Source organism: Emys orbicularis, chromosome 9, assembly GCF_028017835.1.
Source record: "Emys orbicularis isolate rEmyOrb1 chromosome 9, rEmyOrb1.hap1, whole genome shotgun sequence".
NCBI classification, from domain to species: domain Eukaryota; kingdom Metazoa; phylum Chordata; order Testudines; family Emydidae; genus Emys; species Emys orbicularis.
Genome location: NC_088691.1, coordinates 52,170,054 through 52,196,500, shown reverse-complemented (window position 1 = coordinate 52,196,500; position 26,447 = coordinate 52,170,054). Strand labels below are relative to the sequence as shown.

At 45.1% G+C, this 26,447-nt stretch overlaps 1 protein-coding gene across 2 annotated transcripts in view; it reads right to left on the bottom strand.

The window, feature by feature from the left end:
• Positions 1-26,447, bottom strand: part of EPHB1 (EPH receptor B1) — a 311,307-nt gene that overhangs the window by 67,275 nt on the left and 217,585 nt on the right. For both annotated transcript variants that reach the window (XM_065410514.1, XM_065410515.1), the window contains exon 4: positions 6,798-6,953. In XM_065410514.1, coding sequence (XP_065266586.1) covers positions 6,798-6,953 — 156 coding nt within the window. The remainder of the gene's footprint in view (positions 1-6,797; positions 6,954-26,447) is intronic.

Sequence of the window (26,447 nt, the reverse complement as noted above, 5' to 3'; positions counted from 1 at the left end):
ATAAGTAATCCCTTCCTGGAGCACCGATGAGTCCCGAAGAGTGGAGCACCCCTGACTCCCCAATTTTTCCTCCCTCCTATGTGACTCCAGGGCCCATCTGGGGAGTTGGGACCAATGGACTCTGGGGGTTTTGTGTGCCATCTCTCTTCCTGTAGCTGGAGGCCTAGCCATCATAGCCTGGTCCCTTCCTCCTAAACTCTGTTCCTGACCAACCTCAGCACCCATGTCTGGGTGGTCCCAGCCACATGCCGGATAGCCTGGGCCTGCAGTTGGCTGCCCTGGCATGTCAGTCAAGCTCCCAGCCAGATAAGTCCTCCCTGTCCTCCACACAGTCTGTCTGTGCTCAGACCCCTCTGTTAAGCAGATATTTGGGGTCTTGGGAGGTCCCTCTCTTCTCTGGAGCCTCCTGATCAGCTCCCCGCTCAGGGTAATCAGGAAAACATGTTCCTTTGTTAGTTTCCTCAGTTTCCTCAGTTGTTGCTTCTGGGATGGTGTCTCTGGGAACTGCCCCCAAACTGCTTTTATAGAAGAGGCAGTACTGAGTAGCCATCGTGAAGGGAGAGAGAATAGGGTTCACGCGCCTTCCTCTCTTTCTCTTCCACAATCCGTGGGGGCAGGGAGGACTGGCTTGAGGAGTTAGAGTGGGAGTGGGAGGAGGATATGGTGAGAAGCCCAAATAGGAAGGCTCATTGGGGTACTGAGAGCTGGTGTCAACATATGACAGGCTGGTAGGGCTGGTCCCAGAAGCTCACAAGCTCTCTGCCAGCTTGCTGCTGCCAATGTCATAAGAATATAAGAATGGCCACATTGGGTCAGACCAATGGTCCATCAGCCCAGGATCCTGTCTCTGTCAGTGGCCTGTGCCAGATGCTTCAAAGGAATGAACAGAACAGGGCAATTTTGAGTGATCCATCCCCTGTCATCCAGCCCCAGCTTCTGGTAGCTGGAGGTTGAGGGACACTCAGACCATGGGGTTGCATCCTTGACCATCTTGGCTAATAGCACTGGTTGACCATGTGTTGAGTGAAGAAGTACTTCCTTTTGTGTGTTTTAAACCTGCTGCCTATTAATTTCATTGAGTGACCTCTAGTTCTTTTGTGTGGAGGGGTAAATAACACTTCCCTATTCACTTTCTCCTACTATTTATGATTTTATATATCTCTATCATATCCCACATTAGTCATCTCTTTTCTAAGCTGAAGAGTCCCAGTCTTTTTAATCTCTCCAATGGAAGCTGTTCTACACCCCTACTCATTTTTGTTTCACTCCTCCGTACTTTTTACAATTTTAATATACCATTTTTGAGATGGGGAGACCAAAACTGCATGCAGTATTAAAGGTGTGGGCATATCATGGAGTTATATCATATCATAACAGTTCTGTTCTGTTATTTATCCCTAGGGTAGTGTTTTGGTTGGGTTTTTTTTTGCTCGGCCAGCAGCACTAGGCTTTTTTTTTTTTTGCTCCCGCCCCCCGGTGTCGCGATATTTTCTTCCTCTCATCTGGTCACCCTATTTATCCCTCTCCTAATGGTCCCTAATATTCTTGTACTTTTGTTGACTGCCACTGCACATTGTTTTCAGAGAACTATCCATGACGACTCCAAGATCTCTTTCCTGAGTAGTAACAGCTAATTTAGACCCCATCATGTTGTATGCATAGTTGGTCTTATTTTTTCCAATGTGCATTGCTTTGCACTTCTCAAGATTGAATTTCATCCACCATTTTGTTGCCCAGATACCCAGTTCAGTGAGATCCCTTTGTAACCCTTCACAGTCAGCTTTGTACTTAGCAATCTGAAGCAATTTTATATTGTCTGCAAATTTTGCCTCCTCACTATTCATCCCGTTTCCCAGATCATTTTTGAATATGCTGAATAGCACAGGTCCCTGAACAGATCCTTTGGGGACCCCACTATTTACCTGTCTCCATTATGAAAACTCATCATTTATTCCTACCCTTTGTTTCCTGTCTTTTAACCAGTTACTGATCTCTGAGAGGACCTTCCCTCTTATCCCAGGACAGCTTACTTTGCTTAAGAGCCTTTGGTGAGGGACCTTGTCAAAGGCTTTCTGCAAGTCCAAGTGCACTATCCACTGGAACACCTTTCTCCACATGCTTGTTGACTCCCTCAAAGAATTCTAATAGATTGGTGAGGCATGATTTCCTTTTGCAAAAGCCATGTTAACTCTTCCCCAACATTTCGTGTTTGTCTATGTGTCTGATAATTCTGTTCTTTACTATAGTTTCAACCAATTTGCCTGGTACTGAAATTAGGTTTACCAGCTTGTAATTGCCAGGATCACCTCTGGGGCCTTTTAAAATAATCGGTGTTACATTAGCTATCCTCCAGTCATCTGATATAGAGGCTGATTTAGGTGATAGGTTACATCCCACAGTTAGCAGTTCTGCAATTTCTTATTTGAGTTCCTTCAGAACTCTTGGGTGAATGCCATCTGTTCGTGGTGACTTATTACGCTTTAGTGTATCAATTTGCCCCATTGACATTTAATGCGAGCAGGATCATCATTATTATTATCAATAGTAAATATTTACATGATGGTAGTGTCCAAAAGCCACACTCAGAGCTCGGGCTCGATTGTGCAGGGTGCTGGACAAACACAGAGAGGACACAATCCCTGCCTTGAAGAGTTTACAATCTAAAGAATGGATCAGGCCCATGAGTGTAAAATATCAGAGGTTTGCTAATGGACATGCGTTTTGGAATGTATTTGAGAAGGAAATGTGTATTTTCAAATCTTTAACAGGATATTACAAATAACACAAAGTAATACTTTTTCAAAGTAATTAACGTAGTCCCTTTATTTCCTTTTAATTGGCACCTTCTTTGGCAATCTCGGCTAGCAGGCCAAGGACTGAACATGCAGACATGGAACTCCCTGCTCCCTTAAAGATGATGGGCCAGATTCTCAGTTGGGCTGGTGCCACTGCAGTCGGTGGAGCTATGCTGTTACACTAGAGGAAAATCTGGCCCTATAGCAGGAGTCAGTGGAGTCAATGGGTAGTGCCATCTAACAGGGCATAACCTGTTTTAACCCTAACCCAGGTCAGATCTCTGGGGCCACCAAGTCAAGGTTAGTCTGTTACCAGTGCTACTGTGTGCCACCCCTTCAGTTCAGCCTTGCAACACATTGGTAGAGCATGTGAGGAATCTGCCACTGTCTGTGCCAGACCTGTTCTGTCTGTAAATAAAGGACTTAAGCACCTGAGCCACAGCCCCTTGTAATCAGTGGAAGGCTGTGGATGAAGTCTAAGTCTCAGAAACTGTCGCTCCTGCAAAGTTCAGCAGCACGTGGACCCCTATCCAGCAAAGCACTGAAGCACGTGCCTACATAGTAAACTGGGCTGCTCACATGCTTAAAGAGAAGTGCTTTGCTGTATTGGAGCCTCTAAATTCATTTAAAGTATAGTTTTTAAAGGTAATGTCCCTTTAATATATGGGCAGAGCTCTTTCATTAAGATTCCTGCTAAAGATATTGGCTTTTGTGAGTAACTAACTGCTTATCATGGTATCCAACAGATTCTTATCCTGATTATTCAAGATAGCTCACCTTTCCAGTTTCATTCCTACTGCTCATTCCCTCTTTTCCCCTTTTGCTTTTTGACTCCCTCAAAGAATCCTAATAGATTGGCGAGGCATGATTTCCCTTTACAAAAGCTGTGTTAACTCTTCCCCAGCATACCATGTTTATCTATATGTCTGATGTTGTTCTTCACTATAGCTTCAACCCATTTCTCTGATATTGAAATTAGTTTTACCAGCCTGTAATTGCCAGAATCTCCTCTGGTGCATTTTAAAATAATTAGCTATCCTTCAATCATCTCGTACAGAGGGTGATTTAAATCATAGAATCATAGAAGATTAGCGTTGGAAGAGACCTCAGGAGGTCATCTAGTCTGACCCCCTGGCAAAGGAGGACCAACCCCAACTAAATGGTAGTATACCACAGTTAGTTGTTCTGCAATTTCACATTGGAATTTATTGAGAACTCCTGAGTGAATACTATCTGGTCCTGGTGACTTATCATTTAATTTACCTGTTTGTTCCAAAACCTCCTTTATTGATACCTCAATCAGGGACAGTTTCTCAGATTTATCACCTAAAAGGAATGTTTCAGCTGTGGGGATCTCCCCCACATCCTCTGCAGCAAAGATTAATACCAAAAATTTATTTAGTTTAATTTCTTTAGCTTTTCAGCAATGGCCTTGTCTTCCTTGAGTGCTCCTTGAGCACCTCCTTTGTCACCCACTGCCTGAGACAGAGCAGCCCATTAAGTTGCAGGTTCAGATGGGTGGAGCACAAACAAACTGGACTAATTTTACTGGCTAAATTGAGTGACATACAATAATAAATAGCAAAGTGAAGAGGAAGTTAGGTCTGAAACATCCTTTCAGTTTCAATAATCCAAAGTGCCATTAATACAAAATCAGGAAAAGGGCACACAGACCCTCAGCTGGGGTCATTTGGCATAGCTCCATAGAAGTCATATAGACAGATCTTCACTGAAGACAATAGATCTTCACCAATTTATAGCATCTGATGGTCTGGCCCTTGATTTTAATCTGGACAGTGCCCCTTTCACTAATGAACGTGGGTTAGAAGAAAAACTAAAATAAATAAAGTGCAGGAAAGCTACTTACAACTGCAAAGGATTACCTACGAGCAGATACACTATATTATTTACTTCTATGATATGTAACCACTCTGAAACAGAACAGCTGGTACCTCAAATTAGAACATTTTAAAATTAAGCCTTCATTAGGACAAATAAAAATTTACCAACAGACTTTTTTATACAGTACTCTTCTGATGTTGCATACTGTAAATCAGCTATGGAACAAGATGCAATAAAAATAGATTTATTTACAATTGTTCTACATGCCTAGCACTTCCTCTGCCACTGACAGCTAAAGTGATCAAGCAAAATATAGAAATTAATCTCTTATTTCAGATGCATACTTTTAGATCTTCGTTAGCCATGCAGTATATAAGCAGATACAAGCAATACTGCAGGATTCTGTGTGGTTATGCTGAACACACACACACGCTGGGTGCATAGGGAAGCACAAGGATGAACATTAGTTACATCCAATCTCTTTTTTCAAGACATGCCAATGTCCAGGATAAACCCACAAAGCAACTGTGCAATTGTTCTTGAAAAATGTATTTTTATGACAATAAACCCGGCATTGCACAAACACAGACCAATTGAAAATTCACTTTTATTAAAGAGCACCAGCCTAGAAATATAATTCAGTGCTCATGCCGCACTTATTAAATAATAAAATACAAGATGCCAGGGAAGAGGAAAAGCAGGGGCAGCAAGAAATTCCCAGTTTTCACATCTCAATTATTTTTAATGGCAAAAACAATTGTTTTGCAATATAGTCCCTGTGACCTTTCACCCCACTTGGAAGGAAAGCAAGTCCAGGCCAGGGCTTGTAAATCTCCAAGGCACAGCCACCATCCTGCTTGAGTGATCTCCAGAGCAGAAGCCAAGGGTCTCTGCAGCTTGGGCTAAAGAACCCAGCTCTCCAGCTAAGATCTGAAACGGACTCACATTCTCTGCGGATCAGGCACAGAGGGGGACATGTAACACTGACCAGTGGGTCACACAAGGACATGGTTTTTAAAACTTTTGGGGGAGGAAGTAGAAGGGGCCTTTGCACACCTGTTTGCTAATTTGCTCGTTTTTAGGATCCTGGCTAAGGCCTATTACACCCTTTTAGCGGGGAGTTTGACCAGAGGTTAAGTTTGACACTAGATTGTCTTTTTGTGCTGTGCAGGTACAGCACCAAGCACAGCGAGGTCTAGTCCACGACTGGGACTCCTGGGCACTATTCTAATACAAATAAATAATATTCATAAGAATGATACACTTTCAAATACACAGAAGCACACAGCAGCTGTTGACTAGCAATGGGCTCTTTCTATATCAAGCTGATTTTTTATGGAGCGACAGACTTAAGATAGCTTCTGCCGTCTTATTTACAGTAGACAGCCGAGGAAGATGATTCATTTCAAGCAAAGCCACGCAGAATACCAATGCTTAACATACTCCTTGCCCCTGTAAAAGAACATTCCATCAACAGGACTACGAACAAGACAGCAGTGGTAGATAACCTCCAATTCTAATTTATCCTGGGGATTATCTGCCTCCTACTGCAGACATTGCCGCTAAGAAATATACATTTCTGGGAGATCTTCCAGTTTGCACCAACTGATGTCTGGGTTGTGGAACTAGGACATTATTGAGAATGTGGTGTACACTAAACTACTATCAGAAGAACCAGTTGCTAGCAAAGAAGCAGAAGTTGATGCACGATCACCTGCTCATGCCAGTCTAGTGATAAAAGGATTAGTATTGATGTTATGACACTAGGCACATTTCCATTCCAACAGAAGAAGATGGTGTCATATCATGTGGTAACAGATGGCTACTGAACACTGTTCATGTGGCCTTTGGATGTCTAAAATCTTCAGCCTGTGGGCTCTCCCACCTCTATGGGAATACAGTGAAGATGCATCTCAGAGCCGCAGTTAGAAAACTCTGCAGTCTATCCCTCACTGACTCGTCCTGTAGTGTGCAGCCTGAAGGGCAGATCCTAGCTGAGGTAAATTAACATAGCTCAGTGATTTAATGCAGCAGCATCTGCTGAGTACCTGGCCCTGAGCCTTCATAATTAAACCACCTTTCCTCCTCTGGCCACTGTCTAATAATGATACACTGCAGCTCTCTATTCCCCATCTGTGTAATTGGGACACTGTTACTTACTGGTGCAGGCTGCCTCTGGTGGGTCAAAATCAGCACGATAGTAGCCATTCCTGCAGGTGCAGATGGGAGAGGCCTCCGACGTGGAGCGACTGTTGGTGGGACACTGGGCACAGGTCCCCACGCCCTGGTTGGCCTTAAACATCCCTGCTGGACAAGCTGGAACAGAAAGAGGAGAGAAGGAAACAGGTGAATGCTGAGCTCTGCAGTCTAAAAGGTGCACCAGAGATGTTGACCTCCAAACCCTCTTCTTCACCCACAGGAGGTGAGTCCTGATTTTATTATAAAGCTAAGACAGCAATGACAACAAAAGAGAGTTTGTGTTATTACAGTCACAAAGGGCAGCCTGAATGCAGGGAGCTGGCTAGAAACAAGAAGGGAACAGAGCGGCTCTCCTTAGCCCCCAGGTAGATGGTTTAGAAGTGCAACCCTGCAGGGGGCAGATCAGAAGTTAGTCTGTTGGAGGAAAGCTCCTGTAGAAGGGAGAGAGACTCATCGCAACTCCCAGGAGGGCACCTGGGCAGTGAGACCTACAGGAGCACCTGAGCCAGGGGAAAAGGCACAGTTTACACATGGAACTTAGGGTCAGCTCTTGTGTGTAGGTAACTCAGTCCCTGAAGAAAGGGACTGAAATCCTGTGGCTGCTGAGAGTTCGTTCATGCACTGGCTGGTAAGTTGGCTGATTGGCTTACACCCTCATTGGAGATCTCTCTCATCCATGTTGAAAGCCTGTATAATACACTGGGGCTCTGACCACTGACAGCTGTGATCCTCAGCCAGTTCAGCTGATGAAGCAGGTCCGTAACTTGTGTGCCCACAGCCACCCCCCTTCTTCAGAAGAGGTGTCCCTCTCAGAAGAATGCCCTCTGACTGACTGCAGTGCCATCACAAGAGAAATGCCAAACAGACATGATGGCACCTCCTGGAACCATCTCTCACTCTTACTCATCGCGGCAGAGACAAACAGGGAGAACTTTGTTTCTATTTGTAAACATATTTTCTCTGACTTGTCTCAATCCTACTTCCGACCATGAAGAATACAAGAAGAGTCAAGAAAGCAAAAACCTACTAGCTAGATGCTAAAAGCAGAAAAGCAAGTTCAAGGGATATATTAGCCATGATGCCTGCTTCAGGCTGTTGAGAAAACAATAAACAATAAAACAATAAAATTAGGTCAATACCCTTATTCTGGTGGTTTTCCCAGGAGTTTGAAGACAACAGTGTTTGTATAATGTCATTTTCTGGGCATGAAGTGGCTTCTATTCCATTCTGTTTGAGTTTTTGTATTGCCCCCATCAGTATATCATCAGAACACCTGTATTTTGGCATTTGCAGAGTTGTAGGCACGTTGGTCCCAGGATATTGGAGAGACCAGGTGGATGAGGTGCTATCTGTTATTGGACCACCTTCTGTTGGTGAAAGAGACAAGCCTTTGACCTACACAGAGCTGAAGAAGAGCTCTGTGTGGCTCAAGAGCTTGTCTCTTGTCTTGTTTCTTTGGTGGCCTGTGATAAGTCAGTGGTTTCAGTCCAGTCTCTGTTCCCCGAGCATCCTTATCACAAAAACCATCAGCACCAGTTAGTGCTGTAGACATGCCAGCATATTCTCTAGGCAAAAGTGATCAATTCCATTCAGATTTTTACTAACACTAAGTGAATCCTCTCAGGATGCTACTTCCATCAATGAATGCAGGAAGATGCTAATGGAGAACAATTAAAAGTGGGCTGAGAGGGCTGTGAGTGGGTCGAGGCAAGGAGAGTTATTAGTCCTAATGAGTTGTGTAGGTTGGGATGGTACTTTCATTGCTCTCATTCCCGTTTGAGCGGGACTGATTCAGTACACAAAGAAGAAAGTTAACAAACATTGGACTGAAAGGGAATTGCATTGACCAGTCCTACTCATGGGCACTGGACAATGATTGATGTGTAACGGTACAGGATTTTCACAGTTGCACAGTTCCCTGCATTTTAGCTGTTCATGTCTAATTTCCATAATATCTGTATGGTGTTTTCTCAGTAACCACACGGTGATTAGCCAGGCAGAGTGAAGAAGATGGCAGAATCACTGCATGGGTATATTTCAACACCTGTACTTTGAATATGTAAGTCTTTTAACTCTGGCTACTATAGTCCCTCTGATCTGATTGGCTCCTGTCCTCTGAATTTTCAAGCTGAATGACAGCAACCAAGATTGCCTGAGATTCCCAATTTGTAGAGATGGAGGTAGAGGCGGGGAGGAGAAATGGGAAGGACAGGATAGGGGAAATGAATATGGCCAAAAGAATGCTTTCCGTTTTGATTGGTTTTAAGTGTAGCTTTTAGCAGATCAAGCAGCTCATTTAGGTTTTTGTAGGTTTTTTCCACTTCAAACTTTAATATTTAATTTAAAATGTCAGTATAATAACAATAACAACATAAGCCTCCTTCCTGTTATGTCGCTACTAACCATCACCTGGGCTAATAAACTTCTTGTCCTTTGGCCTCAGCATTTATTCAGTCAGGATGCAGTAATTAATTCATAAACAGAGAGCACCCTCCAGATATCATTATAATAAGACTTTAATCTCTGGCAGGGTGAGGTTTCATTAATCGACAGTATCGCTCTGATCTGTGATTATATATCAAGTATAAACGAAATGACAATGATGGGTTTGATCAAATGAATACCGGGATCCATATCCTCAGCTGTTGTAAAGTGTCATAGCTCCATGGATTTCAAGTCGAGGATCTGACTCTGGATGGGATATACCCCATAAGCGAATTAGCCCCCTTCCTGCATGAAGAGGTCCAAATTAGCATTTGGAGGAAATTTACAGTGTCTCTCAAACAATACTCTTAAGAGGCTTTAAACTACAGTGGCAAGAGTCTCAGCTATAGGATACAAAATTCACAGATCAGAAATTTTGCTGAGCTGTGTATCCTATATAGACAGAGGCTAATTTCTACTCTGTGGAAATTGGACTTTGTACTGTGTGTTGACCTTCAGTCAAGGTGACCTACAAGTGTTACTGTTCTGTAATATACTGGTCTGCAAAAGTGGAAATACCTTGCATTTCCTTGAGTTCTTGCAGTCCTCTTCCTTCCCTCCCCGCCGACCGGAGCGGAGCCCTCGTGGCAGGCGGCGGCGCAGCAGGAGGGGCCGCGTGGCAGCGCCCCTGCTGTAGCCCTGGCCGCCCCCTTCTCTCTTTCTCCCGCCTGCTCCCTCCCCCTCCCCCCCCAGCCGGTCCCCCTGCACCCGTGCTCCGGCCACGCCGCAGGTTTTTTTTTTTTTTTGCTTTGCCCTTCTGGCCGCTCCGTTTTTTGTTTTTTTTTTGCTTGGGGCGGCCAAAAAGCCAGAGCCGGCCCTGGATCAAGTAACTACAGTAGCTGGTTGTATAACCTGTTCCATCTGCCAAGACCTTTTCAAAGGCATCCTGTTTGTTCAAAGGCTGTCAGAGTCTAGGGTGACCAGATGGCAAGTGTGAAAAATCGGGATGGGGGTGGGGGTTAATAGGCACCTATTTAAGACAAAGCCCTGAATATCAGGACTGTCCCTATAAAATCAGGACACCTGGTCACCATATCGGAGTCTAAGAGTCCCTTGGGAGAATGCTTGGGGTTCTCAATGGGTCTCTCACTGTTGCTCTCCCTGCTTTTCTGTCCTTGAGTTGCTGTATCCCTCCCTGTTAATCCCCGCTCCCTTTTTTTAAGTAACTTTGGGTTGATGGATGGATGCTCATTCAGCCTTGACATCCCTGAAACTCACTAAACACAAATGATTTCTACACAACTTCAGGACAGAGACATGAATGACTGTTTTTGCATATATATTGGAGGCAACAGACCTTCATCAAATCTGCTTGGAGAATATAACACATGTACCTTGGATTGTCCAGGGCATCCAGCCCCCCAGGAAGTATGAAATACTGTCAGTGGGAGATTTCTTGAAGCATCCCTGACTGGCCTGAAGCATTTAAGCACAGAAGGAAGTAAAGCAATGAGCAGGGAAACATTCTCCACTTTGCTTGATATGGGAAAGCTACGAGCTAATAGGGCAGGGTCCCCCATGGGCACCCCACTCCTGATCTGCTCACATGCTCAATGTGGAGCAGAGAAGACTGAACATAGGTGTTGCAGGAAAGGTCTCAGTGTTGCATTCCTAAACACATGCATAACAGATGGCCCGAAAATAAAGGAGGAGAAATAAAGAGGAAAGCAGATGGCCTTTGAGAAGAGAAGAAGAGGGAACAAGGAGGGACTTAGCAGAGTGGGGGGGGGAGGGAAGGGAATCCAGGTTTGCTGGTTGCACAGAGACAGGAGGAGCAGAGCCAGTGAGGAAGAAGGAACTGGGTCACCAGAGCTATGGAGGGGATGGGAATGAGGAACAGAAAGAAAGAGATAGAAAGCAAAGCCGTGAAGAGAGGCGTTGTTGCTGGGCTCAACCTGAAGCACCCCAACATTACCACCCTCCTCACGGGTTCATTCATGACTCAGAAGGTGCTCACTACACTCATGACATTCCATGCCTGATGGATACCCAGTAATTGTGACCGCTCCCATCCAAGCCTCCATGGCCTAACGCCTTGTCTCCCTCCTCACCAGCTGAGCCTTCCCACAAACGTTACTAGGAAACCCAAGAGCTCCTGGACTCTGGCTGCACAGATATACAGTTCTGACCCTTGGAGCATTTCTCCCAGGTGTAAAACTGAACACACCAAGGGCCTGATCCAAAGCCCTTTGAAGTCAGTGGGAGTCTTTCCACCAACTTTCCACCAACTTCACTGGGCTCTGGATCAAGCCCTTTATGCACAGTGAGCCAACAGTGAGGCCAAGCTTATGAGTCCGCACAGGCCTTTGGAACCTCTCTGCGAACCAAAGGATGGAAGGAAGGGAAAGTGTTTAACAGCAGAGCTCATAGCAGGAACTAGCACCATCTTCTGTGACAAAAAGAGCTAATGGGCTAAATTAGTCTCTTCAGGGGAAAGAGAGGCCCCTGCATGACCTGGCTAGAAGTAGCTGGCAACACCTTGCCTAGCTTTACTCTTAAACAAAGGAGCTAAAAGCATCCAAAGGTGTCCCCCACATACACAGCCTGTCACCCACGCAAAATCCATTGCATCTAGTAGGATTACTTTGCAAAGAAACATACTAAGTGTCTCATAAACAGTGCAGTGATTGAGATAATGGAAAGTGCCTCTTATCCCTTGCCCGCTGCATCAGGATATGAGGCATCTCTGAGAAGCCAAGAAAAGGAAATTAATAGGAGCAAACAGGAGTAACCACTTATATGCAATTTCCTTGGGAGATAGTGGACCATCTTATCTTTATTTGAGCCCTTTAGCCTGTCAGACAAAACTCACAAAGGCCTCTTGCTCTCACAGTATTTTCAGATATTAAAAGAAGATAGAAACGAATACATCCAAACATTTTATGATTTTACTATTTGCAGACTAGGGTTTACAGAACAATGTAGACACACCCACAGAGGCCCAGGCTTTTAGATCCAGAGGTCAAGGGTTCAAAACCTGCAGGTGATCTGTCCAGAGATATAAAAACACATTTGTGAATCATCTGCAGATTCTATACCTAGCTAAGAATGGAGATTAAAATCCTGCGTAAAGCTGCAGATGTGCTATTGACCCTGTGGCACATGTGATCTGTTAACACCACTCTGAATATGAAGGAGGAGAGAGTAATTTCTGCCAGGGGATGAGATAGAGGAACTCCAGGAGGGACACCTAGACACATCCAGAATCCAGAAGGAACCTCAGACTGATATTGAGACATGGTTTTGAGTGAGCACTAAAGCCAAACCCCAGACAACAGGTGAGTCTGGCCATTAAGCACACTCCACCCATTCACACTCAGGAAGGCAGCTGGAAGAGGTTCCTTCCTAATTCTGCCTTCCCAATGGCATGCACCCTGACTACCTTGTGTAGAGCACTTTGTGAACTCGGGCTGGCTTCAGGTGGTTTGGATGATGCCCACTAGGCAGGGCCGGCTCCAGGCACCAGCGTAGGAAGCAGGTGCTTGGGGCGGCCAATTCAAAGGGGCGGCACTCCGTCCGGTATCGGGGTGGCACGTCCGGGTCTTCAGCGGCAATTCAGCGGCGGGTTCTTCATTCCCTCTCCTCCTCTTTGAGCTGCCACCGAATTGCCACCAAAGAGGAAGAGAGGGAGGACCCGCTGCCGAACTGCCGCCGAAGAAGCGGCGCGATTTAGCTGCTGCCGAAGTGCTGCCGCTCGTATTCATTTTTTTATTTCTGCTTGGGGGGGCAGAAAAGCTGGAGCCGGCCCTGTCACTAGGGACTCAGCTTGGATTACTGCCTATAAGACAAAAGTATCCTGGAGACTCAATATAAACAAAGAGAGAGTGTGATCCAGTCTGATTAGATAACCAGAAGTTGCCAGATGTTGCAGACACTAGCCATTTGATGGCAATTCAATGAAGGAACATGCAAGAGGAGTAATGAAAGCAACTACTTTGCATAAAACTGCTATTAGCTCACTGTAGATGGGCATTTGCGGGCAACAAAGAATCAAATGGCAGCCAACATCTTTATCCTCTCCCCTCAGCCTCCGGAATGTTCTTCACTAGGTTTATTGGATTATTTTTGCTGACTTTCTAATGACAGGATTAAAACGCTACACAGTAGCTAAAACAGTAACAAATGGCTAGGATCCCTCAAGAATTATTGTAACATCTGAAGAGGATATTCCAGCCAATCAATTTTTTTATTGGTCAGATTGTTCCAAGGCCCACCTCCCCAGTCTCTGTTGATACAATTTCCAAAAACAGAGATTTGAAAAACACACTAACTCAATACTATGGTCAATCACAGGATGACTATAAGCCACCTATGTGGTATGGCTGTGAAAAAGACTAATGCAACCCTATGATGCATTAGGCGAGGCATTTCCAGTAGAGATAGGGAAGTGTTATTACTGTTGTACAAAAGGCAGAGATGAGACCTCATCTGGAATACTGTGTAATTTTGGCCTCCCATGTTTAAGAAAGATTAATTCAAACTGGAAAAGGTGCAGAGAAGGACTACTAGGATGATGCGAGGAATGGAGAACAAGCCTTATAAGGGAAAACTTAAGGAGCTTGGCTTGTTTAGCCTAATCAAACGAAGGCTGAGGGGAGAGATGATTGCTCTCTATAAATATATCAGAGATACAGTAACTCCTCACTTAACGTTGTAGTTATGTTCCTGAAAAATGTGACTTTAAGCGAAACGATGTTAAGTGAATCCAATTTCCCCATAAGAATGAAGGTAAATGAGGGGGTTAGGTTCAAGGGGGAAAAAATTCACCAGACAAAAGACTATATTATATATATACACACACACACACACACAGTATAAGTTTTAAACAAACAATTTAATACTTGTACACAGTGATGATGATTGTGAAGCTTGGTTGAGGTGGAGGAGTCAGACGGTGGGATATTTTCCAGGGAATGCCTTACTGCTAAATGATGAACAAGCAATTGGCTGAGCACTCAAGGGTTAACTCTCACACTCCACAAGGCAGCAGGAATGGAGGGAGGGGAGACAGCATCGCAGGCAGAGACAGAGACACACACCATGTGTGGGTGTGAGAGAGAGGGATGCGCATTTCCCTTTAAGTACGCTGACCCTACTCTTAAGTACACTGCCTTGTTAATTAGAACATCTTTCTGAGACCACAGCTGCTGCCAGCAAGCTTCCTCTGTCCTGAGCCCTGTCGTGTGTCCCCCCTGCTCTATGGAAGATGGGGTAAGCGGGGTGCAGGAGCAGGGGGGAGGGGGACACCCTGACATTAGCCCTCCTCTTCCTTCCCCCCCCCCCCCGCACAGCAAGCAGGAGTCTCGTGGAGCTGCTCCAAGGCAGAGGGCAGGAGCAGCACATGGCAGTGTGGGGAGGGACAGCTGAACTGCCGGCAATTGATAGCCTGCTGGGCAGCTGCTGCACAGGGAACTTAGGGGAGTGTGGAGCTGATAGGGGGAGCTGATAGGGGGGCTGCCGGTCCACCCTGGTTCCAAGCCCCCACCAGCTAGCTTCAACGGGCTGTTCTTCCTGCAAGCAGTAGACAAAGCAGGCGGCTGCCAAATGACGTTAGAAGGGAGCATTGCACAACTTTAAATGAGCATGTTCCCTAATTGATCAGCAACATAATAACGAAACAACGTTAACCGGGACGACTGTAAGTGAGGAGTTACTGTATAAATGTCAGAGAGGGAGAGGAGTTATTTGAGTTAAAGGCCAATGTTGGCACAAGAACAAATGGGTATAAACTGGACGTCAACAAGTTTAGGCTCGAAATTAGATGAAGATTTCTAACCATCAGAGGAGTGAAGTTCTGAAACAGCCTTCCAAGGGGAGCAGTTGGGGCAGAAAACCAAACTTGTTTCAGTGCAAAACCTACAGATGCAATACCTGTAGACAGATCTCCACTGCCACGAAGATCCTACACATGCCTATCACAACAAGTGGTGTACCTTATCCAGTGCACTAAATGCCCCAATAACAACTCTATGGGTGAAATGGGACAATCACTACACTCTGGAGTGAACTCACACAGAAAAATGATAGACAAAAACACCATATCACCTCTGGGTGAACATCTGTCACAAAGTGAGCATTCTATATATGACCTCTCAGTCTTCATCTTCAAAGGAAACCTGCACAACACCTTCAAAAGTGGAGCCTCGGTGCTTAAATTCATAATTTTGCTAGACACTAAGAGTCATAGACTGAAAAAAAGACACTGATTTCTGGCTTATTACAACAATCTATAATCCACTCACCCCATCAGCTTTTTTCCTCTTCTTTTCCCGATATGACTGGAGAGGTATTAACAGGCCACTTCACCTTGAATGGTCCCTTGAAATATATGTGCTAACTGCTTATGCTAAATAATCCATTCCACCTTGTATTTAGCTGTGACACTTTTTGTACCTTTCCCAGACCTGAAGAAGATTTCTGTGTAGCTTGAAAGCTTGACTTTCCCACTTACAGAAGCTGGTTCACTGGAAGATATTACCTCACCTGCTTGTTTCTCTACCTTGTTTCAAGACTGAGTTTGATATGTTTATGGAGGTGATGGTCAGATGACATTGCCTACAAAGGCATATAACCCTTCTGTGACAGCTATTAGCAAATATCTCCAACAGTCGGCAATGGGACACTCACTCTAAGTTACTACAGAGAATTGTTTCCCAGGTGTCTGGCTGGTGGGTCTCAACCTCATGTTCAGGATCTAACTGATCGCCATATTTGGAGTCAGGAAAGAATCTTCCCCTGGGGAAACCTTGGGGGTTTTTCACCTTCCTCTGCAGCATAGGGCACGGGTCACTTGCTGGTTTGAACTAGAGTAAATGGTGGATTCTCTGAAACTTGAAGTCTTCAAACCATGATTTGAAGACTTCAGTAACTCAGCCAGAGGTTTGGAGTCTATCACTGGAGTGGGTGGGTGAGATTCTGTAGCCTGCGATGTGCAGGAGGTCAGACTAGGTGATCATAATGGTCCCTTCTGGCATTAATGGCTATGAGAACTCACAAGGAATTAGCATCTATGTGTTTGTTCTAAACATGATGTTTTCTGCATCAAATACAAAGCTATTAAATGTAGCATCCAAAAAAAGTCACATATATCAAAGGTATTTGCAGAAGAAATATTAATACACACTGAATAGCTATATGGGTGTAGCCATAACATTAGCTGCTGTGATTTCAAAATACCTCACACTCTTACTGGCCTAGCACTTGCACGGGAAAGCATCAACAAACATCAAAGTGTGAGAGAATGTGGTGTGAAGGATTCAGTGGTGACAATCTTCCTTCTGAAACAGTACAGGACTAGTGCCCCAACCTGTTATTAGGGGGACTGTGCTGCTGAACGACACAGATTACACCTGAAGTGTCAAACCGAGGTCCTGGCCACTTGTGGTTATTAAAGACACCAATGGATTTTTTTTTTTTAAAGAATAGGGTGATACTCCTAATGTCCTGGGAAAATTCCAACTTACATACAGTATAGTGGAACCCCATTAATTCACACATTTGATCACTTCTCTCCCTTCCCACAAAAAAAGTGGTGTAACCCCTGTCAAAGTTCAGGGCAACTGCACCAGTATGCCCCCTACATGGTCCAGCAAGGGAGATTTCCTGCTCCCCAGCCGTTGCCTCTCTTGGACAGAGGCACACATCTCACTCCCTCTTGACTGGGGTATTTTCAGGCTGCACAGATCCCTGCCTAAACTCTGAATTCCCCAGCAAAGTCAGACTGCCTCAGCAGGCCTGCTTTGCTTTTCTCCTCCGAGATGGCAAACAGCGTCATTGCCACAGTTAAGTTACCACTCAGCTTTTTCTAATCGAGCACATTTATTCTTAAAGTAAAACCACTACAGAGAAAACACATTAAAAACAATAACAGAACCTACATGCATGCCGATAAGCTTACCAGAGATCGCCCCCTGACTCCAACAAGGGCTCTGGCTGGTGAACACTGCTTCCAGCTACACCCAGGGGCTTTCCTAGGGTTACCAGTTCATAACTCCTTTTAATTAGAACCAGAACCCAGCCTGAGCCAAGTCCTTCCAACTCTTCCCAGAAGGGACTGGGGCCCCCTGTGGACACGAAGTTCTGTTCGTTCACTGGATCAGAAAGAAGGCCCTGAGTCAGTTTAAAACTCAGGTTCTTTATCCAAAAATCCTTTGTCTATTGGTCTCTGGAGACTCCAGTTTGAACCAGTATAGGCGAGCCTTTCTAAGGGCAGGTCTACACTACCCGCCTGAATCGGCGGGTAGAAATCAATCTCTCGGGGATCGAATTATCGCGTCTCGTCGGGACGCGACAATCGATCCCCGAATCGACGCTTCTACTCCGCCAGCGGAGGTAGGAGTAAGCGCCGTCGACGGGGGAGCTTATGGGAGATGCAATGTTATGTTGTACAACACCCAGCACAACGGGGTCCTGGGTTCATGACTAGGGTTCCTTGGTGCTACTGCTATGCACATTAATAACTACAATACGACATCTTACTAAATAAGAGTTATGAAGCACAGAGATTCACCAATGCTCTTTGGTGGGAAAGGCTGGCCTATAACTCAGCATCTATGCCCATTTCCCCTAGGCCAAGTGGGCCTTTTGGAGGGGATCACAAGAAGAAAAGTCAATGTATGCAATTCTGAAGTTTCCTTTCACTTTCTGAAAGTAGCCCAGAATGCTTTGGATGGTGACAATGAAAATACTCAACCTCTCCATGCCTTATTTCCCCACCATCAGCTTTGATGACACAGAATTATGTCTGGTTTTCAGCTAATGGCAATTTCTGAACATTAATTCATGCAAGAGGCCGTTTGCAAGGGCAGGCATGGTAACAATCTTCGAATCTATCAGTTTCTGATTTTGTGCAGTAATGTGATATTGTTTGGGAGCTGGAGGGACACGAAGAAGCACCAGGCACTTCGATGACATTTCCAAAAGGAGATGTTAAAAAGTCTTTCAATGTCAAAAGTGCATAATTTATTCCGCGTTTTTGGAGCACATTCTAGTTGCCAGGAAGCCATAACCATGAAGATTTGGAAGCAGGAGTATTTTTTCCTCCCTTTTCAGAGGGGAGAAAGTCAGCCTGCACTCTCTGTGCCAAACCACCCCCATGCAGACCTGGTCCTACAACCCTGCTCCTAAAACACCAAAAATACAGGCATCAGCTCCTTCAGTTTGCTCATGCACAGATACAGTGCGCAACATGCTCTCCTTGGAAACACCCAGTAGGAACACAATTAGGCTTGGAACTCTTACAGAAATGAAGCGGGGAAGGAATGGGGCTGAAACGCCCCACAACAGAAATCATTAATAACCATCTTTGAATCCAACCTCTCCCCGCTTTGGCCCAATGAATATTTCATTATTTATACAAAAGGGAACAGCTCCATCAGGAGAGACTGAGTCTGTAACCCAGTGGTCAGGGCACTCACCTGAAATGTGGGAGACCCAGATTCAAGTCCTTGTTAGTCAGGCAGAATAAGAACTTGAACCCAGGTCTCCCTTAGCCCCAGTAGTGCTGTGGGTTAGTGGTTATTCTGCGGTGTGACATATGTGCTCCCTCTTCCCCCAGTTACTCAGGAAAATTTTCAAAAGCTCTTGGGTTCATCCTGATGCAGAATGGGGAAAAAAAATTAAATCTTAGAAAAATTTTCATGGGATGGGAATCATAGGATTAGAAGGGACCACAAGGGTCATCTAGTCTAACCCCCTGCCAAGATGCAGGATTTGTTGGGTCTGACCCATTCAAGACAGGTGATTATCCAGCCTTCTTTGGAAAACCTCCAGTGAAGGAGCTTCCACAACCTCCCTAGGTGTCTGTTCCATTGCCCTACTGTTCTTACAGTTAGGAAGTTTTTCCTGAGATTTAATCTAAAACTGCTGTGCTGTAGTTTGACCCCATTGCCTCTTGTCCTGCCCTCTGTGGCAAGAGAGAACTCGTCTCTATCTTTTTAATGGCAGCCTTTCAAGTATCTGAAGACCATTCTCATGTCCATTCCCCCTCTCCCCCCCCCCCCAATCTCCTCTTTTCCAAACTAAACACCCAGTTCCTTCAGCCTTTGCTCATCTGGCTCACATTCCATCCCTTTGATCATCTTTGTCGCTCGCCTCTGGATCCTTTCCAATTTCTCCACATCCTTTCTATACATTAGTGACTAAAATTGGACACAGTGCCCCAGCTGAGGCCTAGTAGAGTAGAGTAGAGCGGTACTATCACCTCCTGTGACTTGCATGCTATGCTCTGTTAATGCAACCTAAAATTGCATTTACTTTTTTTGCAACAGCATCTCATTGCTGACTCATGTTGCGGTTGTGATCCACCACAACTCCCAGATCCTTCTCAGCAGTGCTGCTGCCAAGCCAATTTTCCCCCATTCTGTATTTGTACATTTGGTTTTTCTTCTCAAAGTGTAGCACCTTACATTTGTTGAATTTCATTTTGTTGTCTGTTGCCCAGTTCCCCAATTTATCAAGACCCCTGCCCACCTCTATTAATCACTGTACACATAAAACAATTTAGAGCTCTCTCCTAACCTACAGAGCCCCAAAAGTCACATTCCCCCAAGGTCATCACCAGAGGAACTGGCATTACAGTGCAGTACATGGAGAAGGTATTTGTGCCAGGGAGCCAAACTTTTGATTTTTCAAAATAAATCCTCCTGATAACTTCAAGAGCTGCACTTTTTAATTACTCCCCCAGGGAAGCTTTGCTGAAAAAGAGACATCGCCCTGTCTATATTAACTTGCTCTGAAGTTCTCCAGGGATATGGAGGTGGCGTCTTTCTTATCAAATTTGAAAATAGAAGCTTACTGCAAAAACTTACAAAACTCCAGCTGGTAATTCCCTATCCCCTTCTCCTGGCCCTAGCCCATGCCCCCTGCCGTAATTTTCTTTATTTGAAAGAAATAAAGTCTCTGGCATTTCATAATTTCCATGGATCTAATATCCCCACAGCGACAGTGTTAACCATGTTTGCTTTGGCTCTCTGAATGCTGCAGGAAGAATAACCACATTTGACAGGGTCCCACAAAACACATTTCCCCTCTTCAAATGTGATGAGCTTTACAGAGATGTCATCTTTTTAATATTCTTATTGTTCTGGCTGGCCCCACAGACACAGCCTGCCCCCTCTGTGGGCCCACAAACAACATCAAGATGAAATGAGTGCACTAATGCTTGATACATGCTTTATTGCAGTTCTATCAACAGTCATCTTCTTCATCCTTCTCCTTTCCTTTGACCTTCCTATAGCTGCCTTCTGTTTCTACTTCCTGGGCTTGGAAACTTGCCATATCTGTATAGGGAAAGTCAAATTCTGCCAGTGTGTGTCTGTAGGCATGCATGCAGGGGACAGGCATGGTTTTGCACAGTAGGTTTAAGTTTGCACAACAGGTAAGAGCTGACACATACGGATAAATACAGGTTGCGTATAATTATTAGAAATGCATGAACTGTTCTTAGTGATTAGTTTATTCTGCTCATTTTGCTCTTCATGAGCGGTTCACAAACACAGTCTGATTTTTACAAGCCTGTTTGCTATTGGTAATTGTCAGGGTGAAATTGTAACTCCCCCTGTGCAGGTGGGTGCAAGGCACTGCTCACTCCCCTGAGCAGGCTATCTGTATTGCAGGCAGCAGTGCAGAGAGACAGCAGCTTGTGTACAGGCAGGTGGACAGCAGCAAGGAAGGGGCAAAGCCTTCATTCCACATCCTTGCCCCCAAAGCGCCAACCAGCGCAGCTAAGCTCCAACAGAGGGCGATGCAATCTGTAGCCGCTATAGGGCTGATGCAGGTTACTTCTCTCACGGAACAAGGGGAACCAGGGACCCACTTGTGACAATCTGGCCCCTGATCTGCTCCTGGAGCAGACCACTATACTCTGCCACCTTTCTTGGTGCTTGTGGCAAAGGCACAACTGAGCTCTCAATCCACGCGACTGCTGGAACTATGTGTCTTAATCAGTCAGAAGCACAGTCAGTTGAGTCAGCTACAAGTTACTGTCTACACAGAAGCTTTTCTGCCATCACCACCAGGGTCTACGTTCCAGACCCAGCACACAGCCTCCCTGTAGTATTAAAAGTGCCTTCTGGGCCATGCTGCATGGTGCCGGTCCACAAAGGGCCACACTAGCAGTGCCTTATGCCTCAAACAGTTCCATTGACACAGCTGGAAATACTCAAAGAGTAAGGTGCTGCCCAGCATGGGCAAGGGATCAGAATCTGGGTCAAAGCATCACTGGAAAAATGTGTTAATTTCTTATATCCACCATTCAACTTTAACTATTGTCGCCATGTGGCTGGTCAGCATAGTCATATATTGTCACATGGTATTGTTTCTGTCCCTTGATTGGATGTAACAGAGGTGTAACCAAGGTGCTGGAACTTTAGTTCTCTCAGGGAAAGAGTAGGGATAGTTTGTGGAGCTGGGCCAAAAGGACTAGGGAACTGTTAGGACATACTACTGGGCCAGATCCCATGCAGGTGTAAATCAGCATGGCTCCATTGAAATTGACAAGCCAGATCCTGGCCGGTGTAAATCGACATGGCTCCATTGAAATAGACAGACACTATGTGAGCATCGTCATCCTGCTTTCTCCAGTCAGCAGCAGTGGTACAGATCTCAGCTGACTCAGGGCCTGGCACAACCCCCCTGGGTCTGTCCTTCTGCAGTGTGAACAAAGCATTGCCCTATTGGTAACAGCTGGCCCCCAGCACACACAATGAACAAGAGAGGAGGGAGAAAAGGTCTGCCCAAAAGAAACCTAAGGGTCCTGCACAGACTCCAGGGGGCAGGCCACTAACATAAGTACCCTGAGATATGACTCTGTCCTCGCAACCTGCCACTGCTTCTGCTGGCCAGAGTAGAGCGAGGCACACACATATCCATCCGTGATGGCTGACAGCAGGATGGGATGCTCACCTGGTGCCAGTTACTGCCAAGGGGAAGGAGACAGAGGAACCAGTTATCAGATCTCTTCTCCCTTTTTTAGCAATGTCACCTCTCAGGAACAACCTGCAGAGTTGCGGCCCCCAACCAGTGAACACTCATGCCTTCCGTCACCCTGAGAACAGCTAGAAAGTCATTCCCTCTGCTGCGTGGTGCCTCTCTCAGCTCCGTGAGTGCCCTCCCTGCCATACCCACAAGGTCTCGTGTGCTCATTACAATTTCTGTGGCTCAAGCACATTGTGTAGTGTCTGTACATACAGAAACCCAAATTCTCTTCCAGTGCAAATGAGTGAAATGCCACGGATGTCAATCAGGGCTGCACTCATTTACCCCAGCAGAGAATTTGGCCTTACCTCAGGATGTTGTCAGGTATCCCACAGTTTGGCCAGTAGCCTGGGATTTGTGAGACACGGGTTTAAGTCCCTGATCCACCAGAGATTTCCTGTATGATCCAAGGTAAGTCATTTAGCCTCTCTGTGCCTTCATTTCCCCATCTGTACAATGGGTACATAGCCTTGCCCTGCTGCACAGGGTGTTGTGAGGATAAATCCATTAAAGACTGCGAGGTGCTCAGAACCTACAACGGGGCGGGGGGACGGGACATAGAAACTTGACAAGCGACAATAAATACAAGGTTCAAGGTGGAACACAAGAGGGATCTAGGTGTCAGGAGGAAACTGAAGATTGGGAAGATGGAGAGTTTGGTACAAAACTTCTTGGAGCACATGCAGTAAATGTCATCAGGATGCCTGCAGACCAGAACTCTTCAAGATCCTGAGAAATTCAGAAATGTTACAGGGATAACTAATGGTGTAGTGGGGCAGTTACCCTGCTCCAGTGGAAAAAGGCTAGGCTGATTGGGGAAGCAGCCACAGCTGGGGCCATGCCTCAATCAGGCCACATCTGACCCTGTTATAAGGGCTCATGGAGGACCTGGGTCAGTCTCTCTCTAGCTTTGGAAAGAGAAGGACCTAGCTGCCTGGGAATAGGGTATCTGGAGCAGAACAGTGCTGGGGAAGGGCAAGAGGAACTGGGGAGCTCCAGCCTGGCAACTCCTCAGGCTTAGACCTTGATAAAGGCCGATGCGGGTACTGAGGCTGAGAGGTGCAGCCTGGGGTTAGGCAGAGGCAGCTGGTCCAACCTCCTTGCCAATGATGAGTGGCCATGACAGATGGTATGACAGTGAGCGGGGGCTAGGTGATGACTGGCAGTAGCCACTGAGGCAAGGTGGGTGTAGAGGGTTGGGGGTTCCCCTGGGAGGGGAGACCCAGAGTGTGGGGGTACTGCTGGGGCAGAACCCTGAGGTAAAGGGCTACCAGGGTCTGGGAGGGACATGGGGCCTGAGGTAGGCAAGTCACCGGCCACCAGGAGGCGCTCCAAGTGCTGGACGAGCTAATTCCCAACCGACCAGCAGGAGGTGTCACGGTGGTGAGTCTTTGCTCTGCTACATGTGGATTAAATACACTTTGTAGTGATGATGCAGATTTCATCACCCCCAAAGGCAGACTTGCAGGCTTATTAGTTCTGACCCAATATATATAAGGATCATTTCCTCCCTGACACTGCCATGCAGCTATCATTGGGCATCAGCAACATTGAACTGTGCTTTTATCCAGAAACAAAGAGAATAATTTCTCCAACAAACACCATGGTGGAAATCTTAGGTCCAGAGAATGCCTATGACTATGACCAGAAGACAAGGCCTAACACGAATATCCTTCTAAAAAGCACAAGAGCTTCTTTCATGACCATGAGTGGGCACAGGGCTTCTGTTTTACACCTCATCTGAACAATGGCACCCGTGGCATCACATTGCCCACTTAACATCTTGCTGGAGCATTTTTCATTCCTGACTCAGCAGGAAGAGTGCTTCTTAAATTGCCAACACCACTTTACCTTCAGCAACTGGGCTTTCCTTACCAGCCTTCAACTAGGGCCTGACCCATGGCCACTGGAATCACTGGAAGTCTTTCCATTATGCTCCTTAAGCTGCACTTTCCAGGCCTGATTCTGATTTCGTTTACACAAGTGTAACTCCATTGACCCCTCTGAACAACTCCTAGTTATCCTTATTGTGGTTACCATCTCTCTCTTCTATCCTCCACTATCCCCACTCTTTGTTGTCCCTTTTATCCCTTCCATTTACACTTGTCCCTTCCTCCCAACCCTCATTCCTATTTGGCTGTTTACACTATGGGGCCTATGCCAGTAGCATGCCAAAGTAGGAACTCTATCTCCCCCAAACATAAGAAAGGCCATACTGGGTCAGACCAATGGTTCATCTAGCCCAGTATCTTGTCTTCCAACAGTGACCCCTGCCAGAAGAAAAGAACAGGGCAATTATCGATTGATCCATCCCCTGTCATCCAATCCCAGATTCTGGCAGTCAGAGGTTTAGGGACACCTTGAGCACGGGGTTGCATCCCTGACCATCTTGGCTAATAGCCTATCCTTCGGGAACTTACCTAATTCATTTTTGAACCCAGTTATACTTTTGCTTTTGGATTTATATAGTGTCATTATGATATTTAATGTCTTATTATCTATCCATTGCCTAAAGGTTCCTAACATTCTGTTAGCTTTTTTGACTGCCACTGCACACTGAGCAGATGTTTTCAGAGAACTATCCACGATGACTCCAAGATCTTTCTTGAGTGGTAACAGCTAATTTAGATGACATCGTATTGCATATATAGTTGGGATTATGTTTTACAATGTGCATTATTTTGCACTTATCAACATTGAATTTCATTTGCTGTTTTGTCACCCAGACACTCCATTTAGTGAGATCCCTTTGTAACTCTTCATAGTCAACTTTGGATTTAACTATCTTAAGTAATTTTGCATTGTCTGCAAATTTTGCCTCCTCACTATTCATCCCCTTTTCCAGATCATTTATGAATATGTTGAACAGTACAGGTCACTGTACAGATCCTTCAGGAACCCCACTATTTACTTTTCTCCATTATGAAAACTCATCATTTATTCCTACTCTTGGTTTCCTGTCTTTTAACCAGTTACCGATCCATGAGAGGACCTTATTCCATGACAGCTTACTTTGCTGAAGAGCCTTTGGTGAGGGACCTTGTCAAAGGCTCTCTCAAAATTCAAGTGCACTATATCCACTGAAGCACCCTGGTCCATATGCTTGTTAATCCCCTCAAAGAATTCTAATAGATTGGCGAGGCATGATTTCCCTTTACAAAAGCCATGTTAACTCTTCCCCAACATATTGTATTTATCTATGTCTGATCATTCTGTTCTTTACTATTGTTTCAACGAGTTTGCTTGGTGCTGAAATTAACTTTACCAGGATCGCCTCTGGAGCTTTTTTTAAAAATAGGCATTACATTAGCTATTGTCTAGTCATCCGGTACAGAGGCTGATTTAAGGGAAGTGTTACATACCACATTTAATAGATCTGCAATTTCATATTTCACATTCCTTCAGCACTCTTGGGTGAATACCATCTGATCCTGGCAACTTATTACTGTTTAATTTATCAATTTGGTCCACAACCTTATCTATTAACACCTCCATCTGGTACAGTTCTTTAGATTTGTCACCTAAAAAGAATGGCTTGAGTGCGAGTCTCTCCTCTACATATTCTTGAAGTGAAGACCAATGCAAATAATTCATTTAGCTTTTGCACAACAGCCTTGTCTTCTTTGAGTGCTCCGTTAGCACCTCGAATGTCCAATGGCCCCAATAACTGTTTGGTTGGCTTCCTGTTTCTGATGTACTTAAAAAAAATTCTGTTAGCTTTTGTGTCTTTCGCTAGTTGCTCTTAAAATTCTTTCTTGGCCTGCCTTATTGTTCTTCTACACTTGACTTGCCAGAATTTATGCTCTTTTCTATTTTCCTTATTAAGATTTGACTTCCAATTTTTAAAGTATGCTTCTTTGCCTTTAAATGCCTCTTTCATTCTGTTTATCCACGGTGGCTTTTTTTTTTTTTTTTAATTTGGAGGTATTCATTTAGTTTGAGCCTCTGTTATGGTGATTTAAATAGTCTTTGTGCAGTTTGCAGGCATTTTACTCTTGCATCTGTGCCTTTTAATTTCTGTTGAACTAGCTTCCTCATTTTTGTGTGGTTCCCACTGTGGTGGGTTTCTTTGGCTTTTCCCCCCTACAGTGATGTTAAATTTAATTACTTTTGGTCGCTGTTACCAAGTGGTTAAGCTATATTCACCTCTTG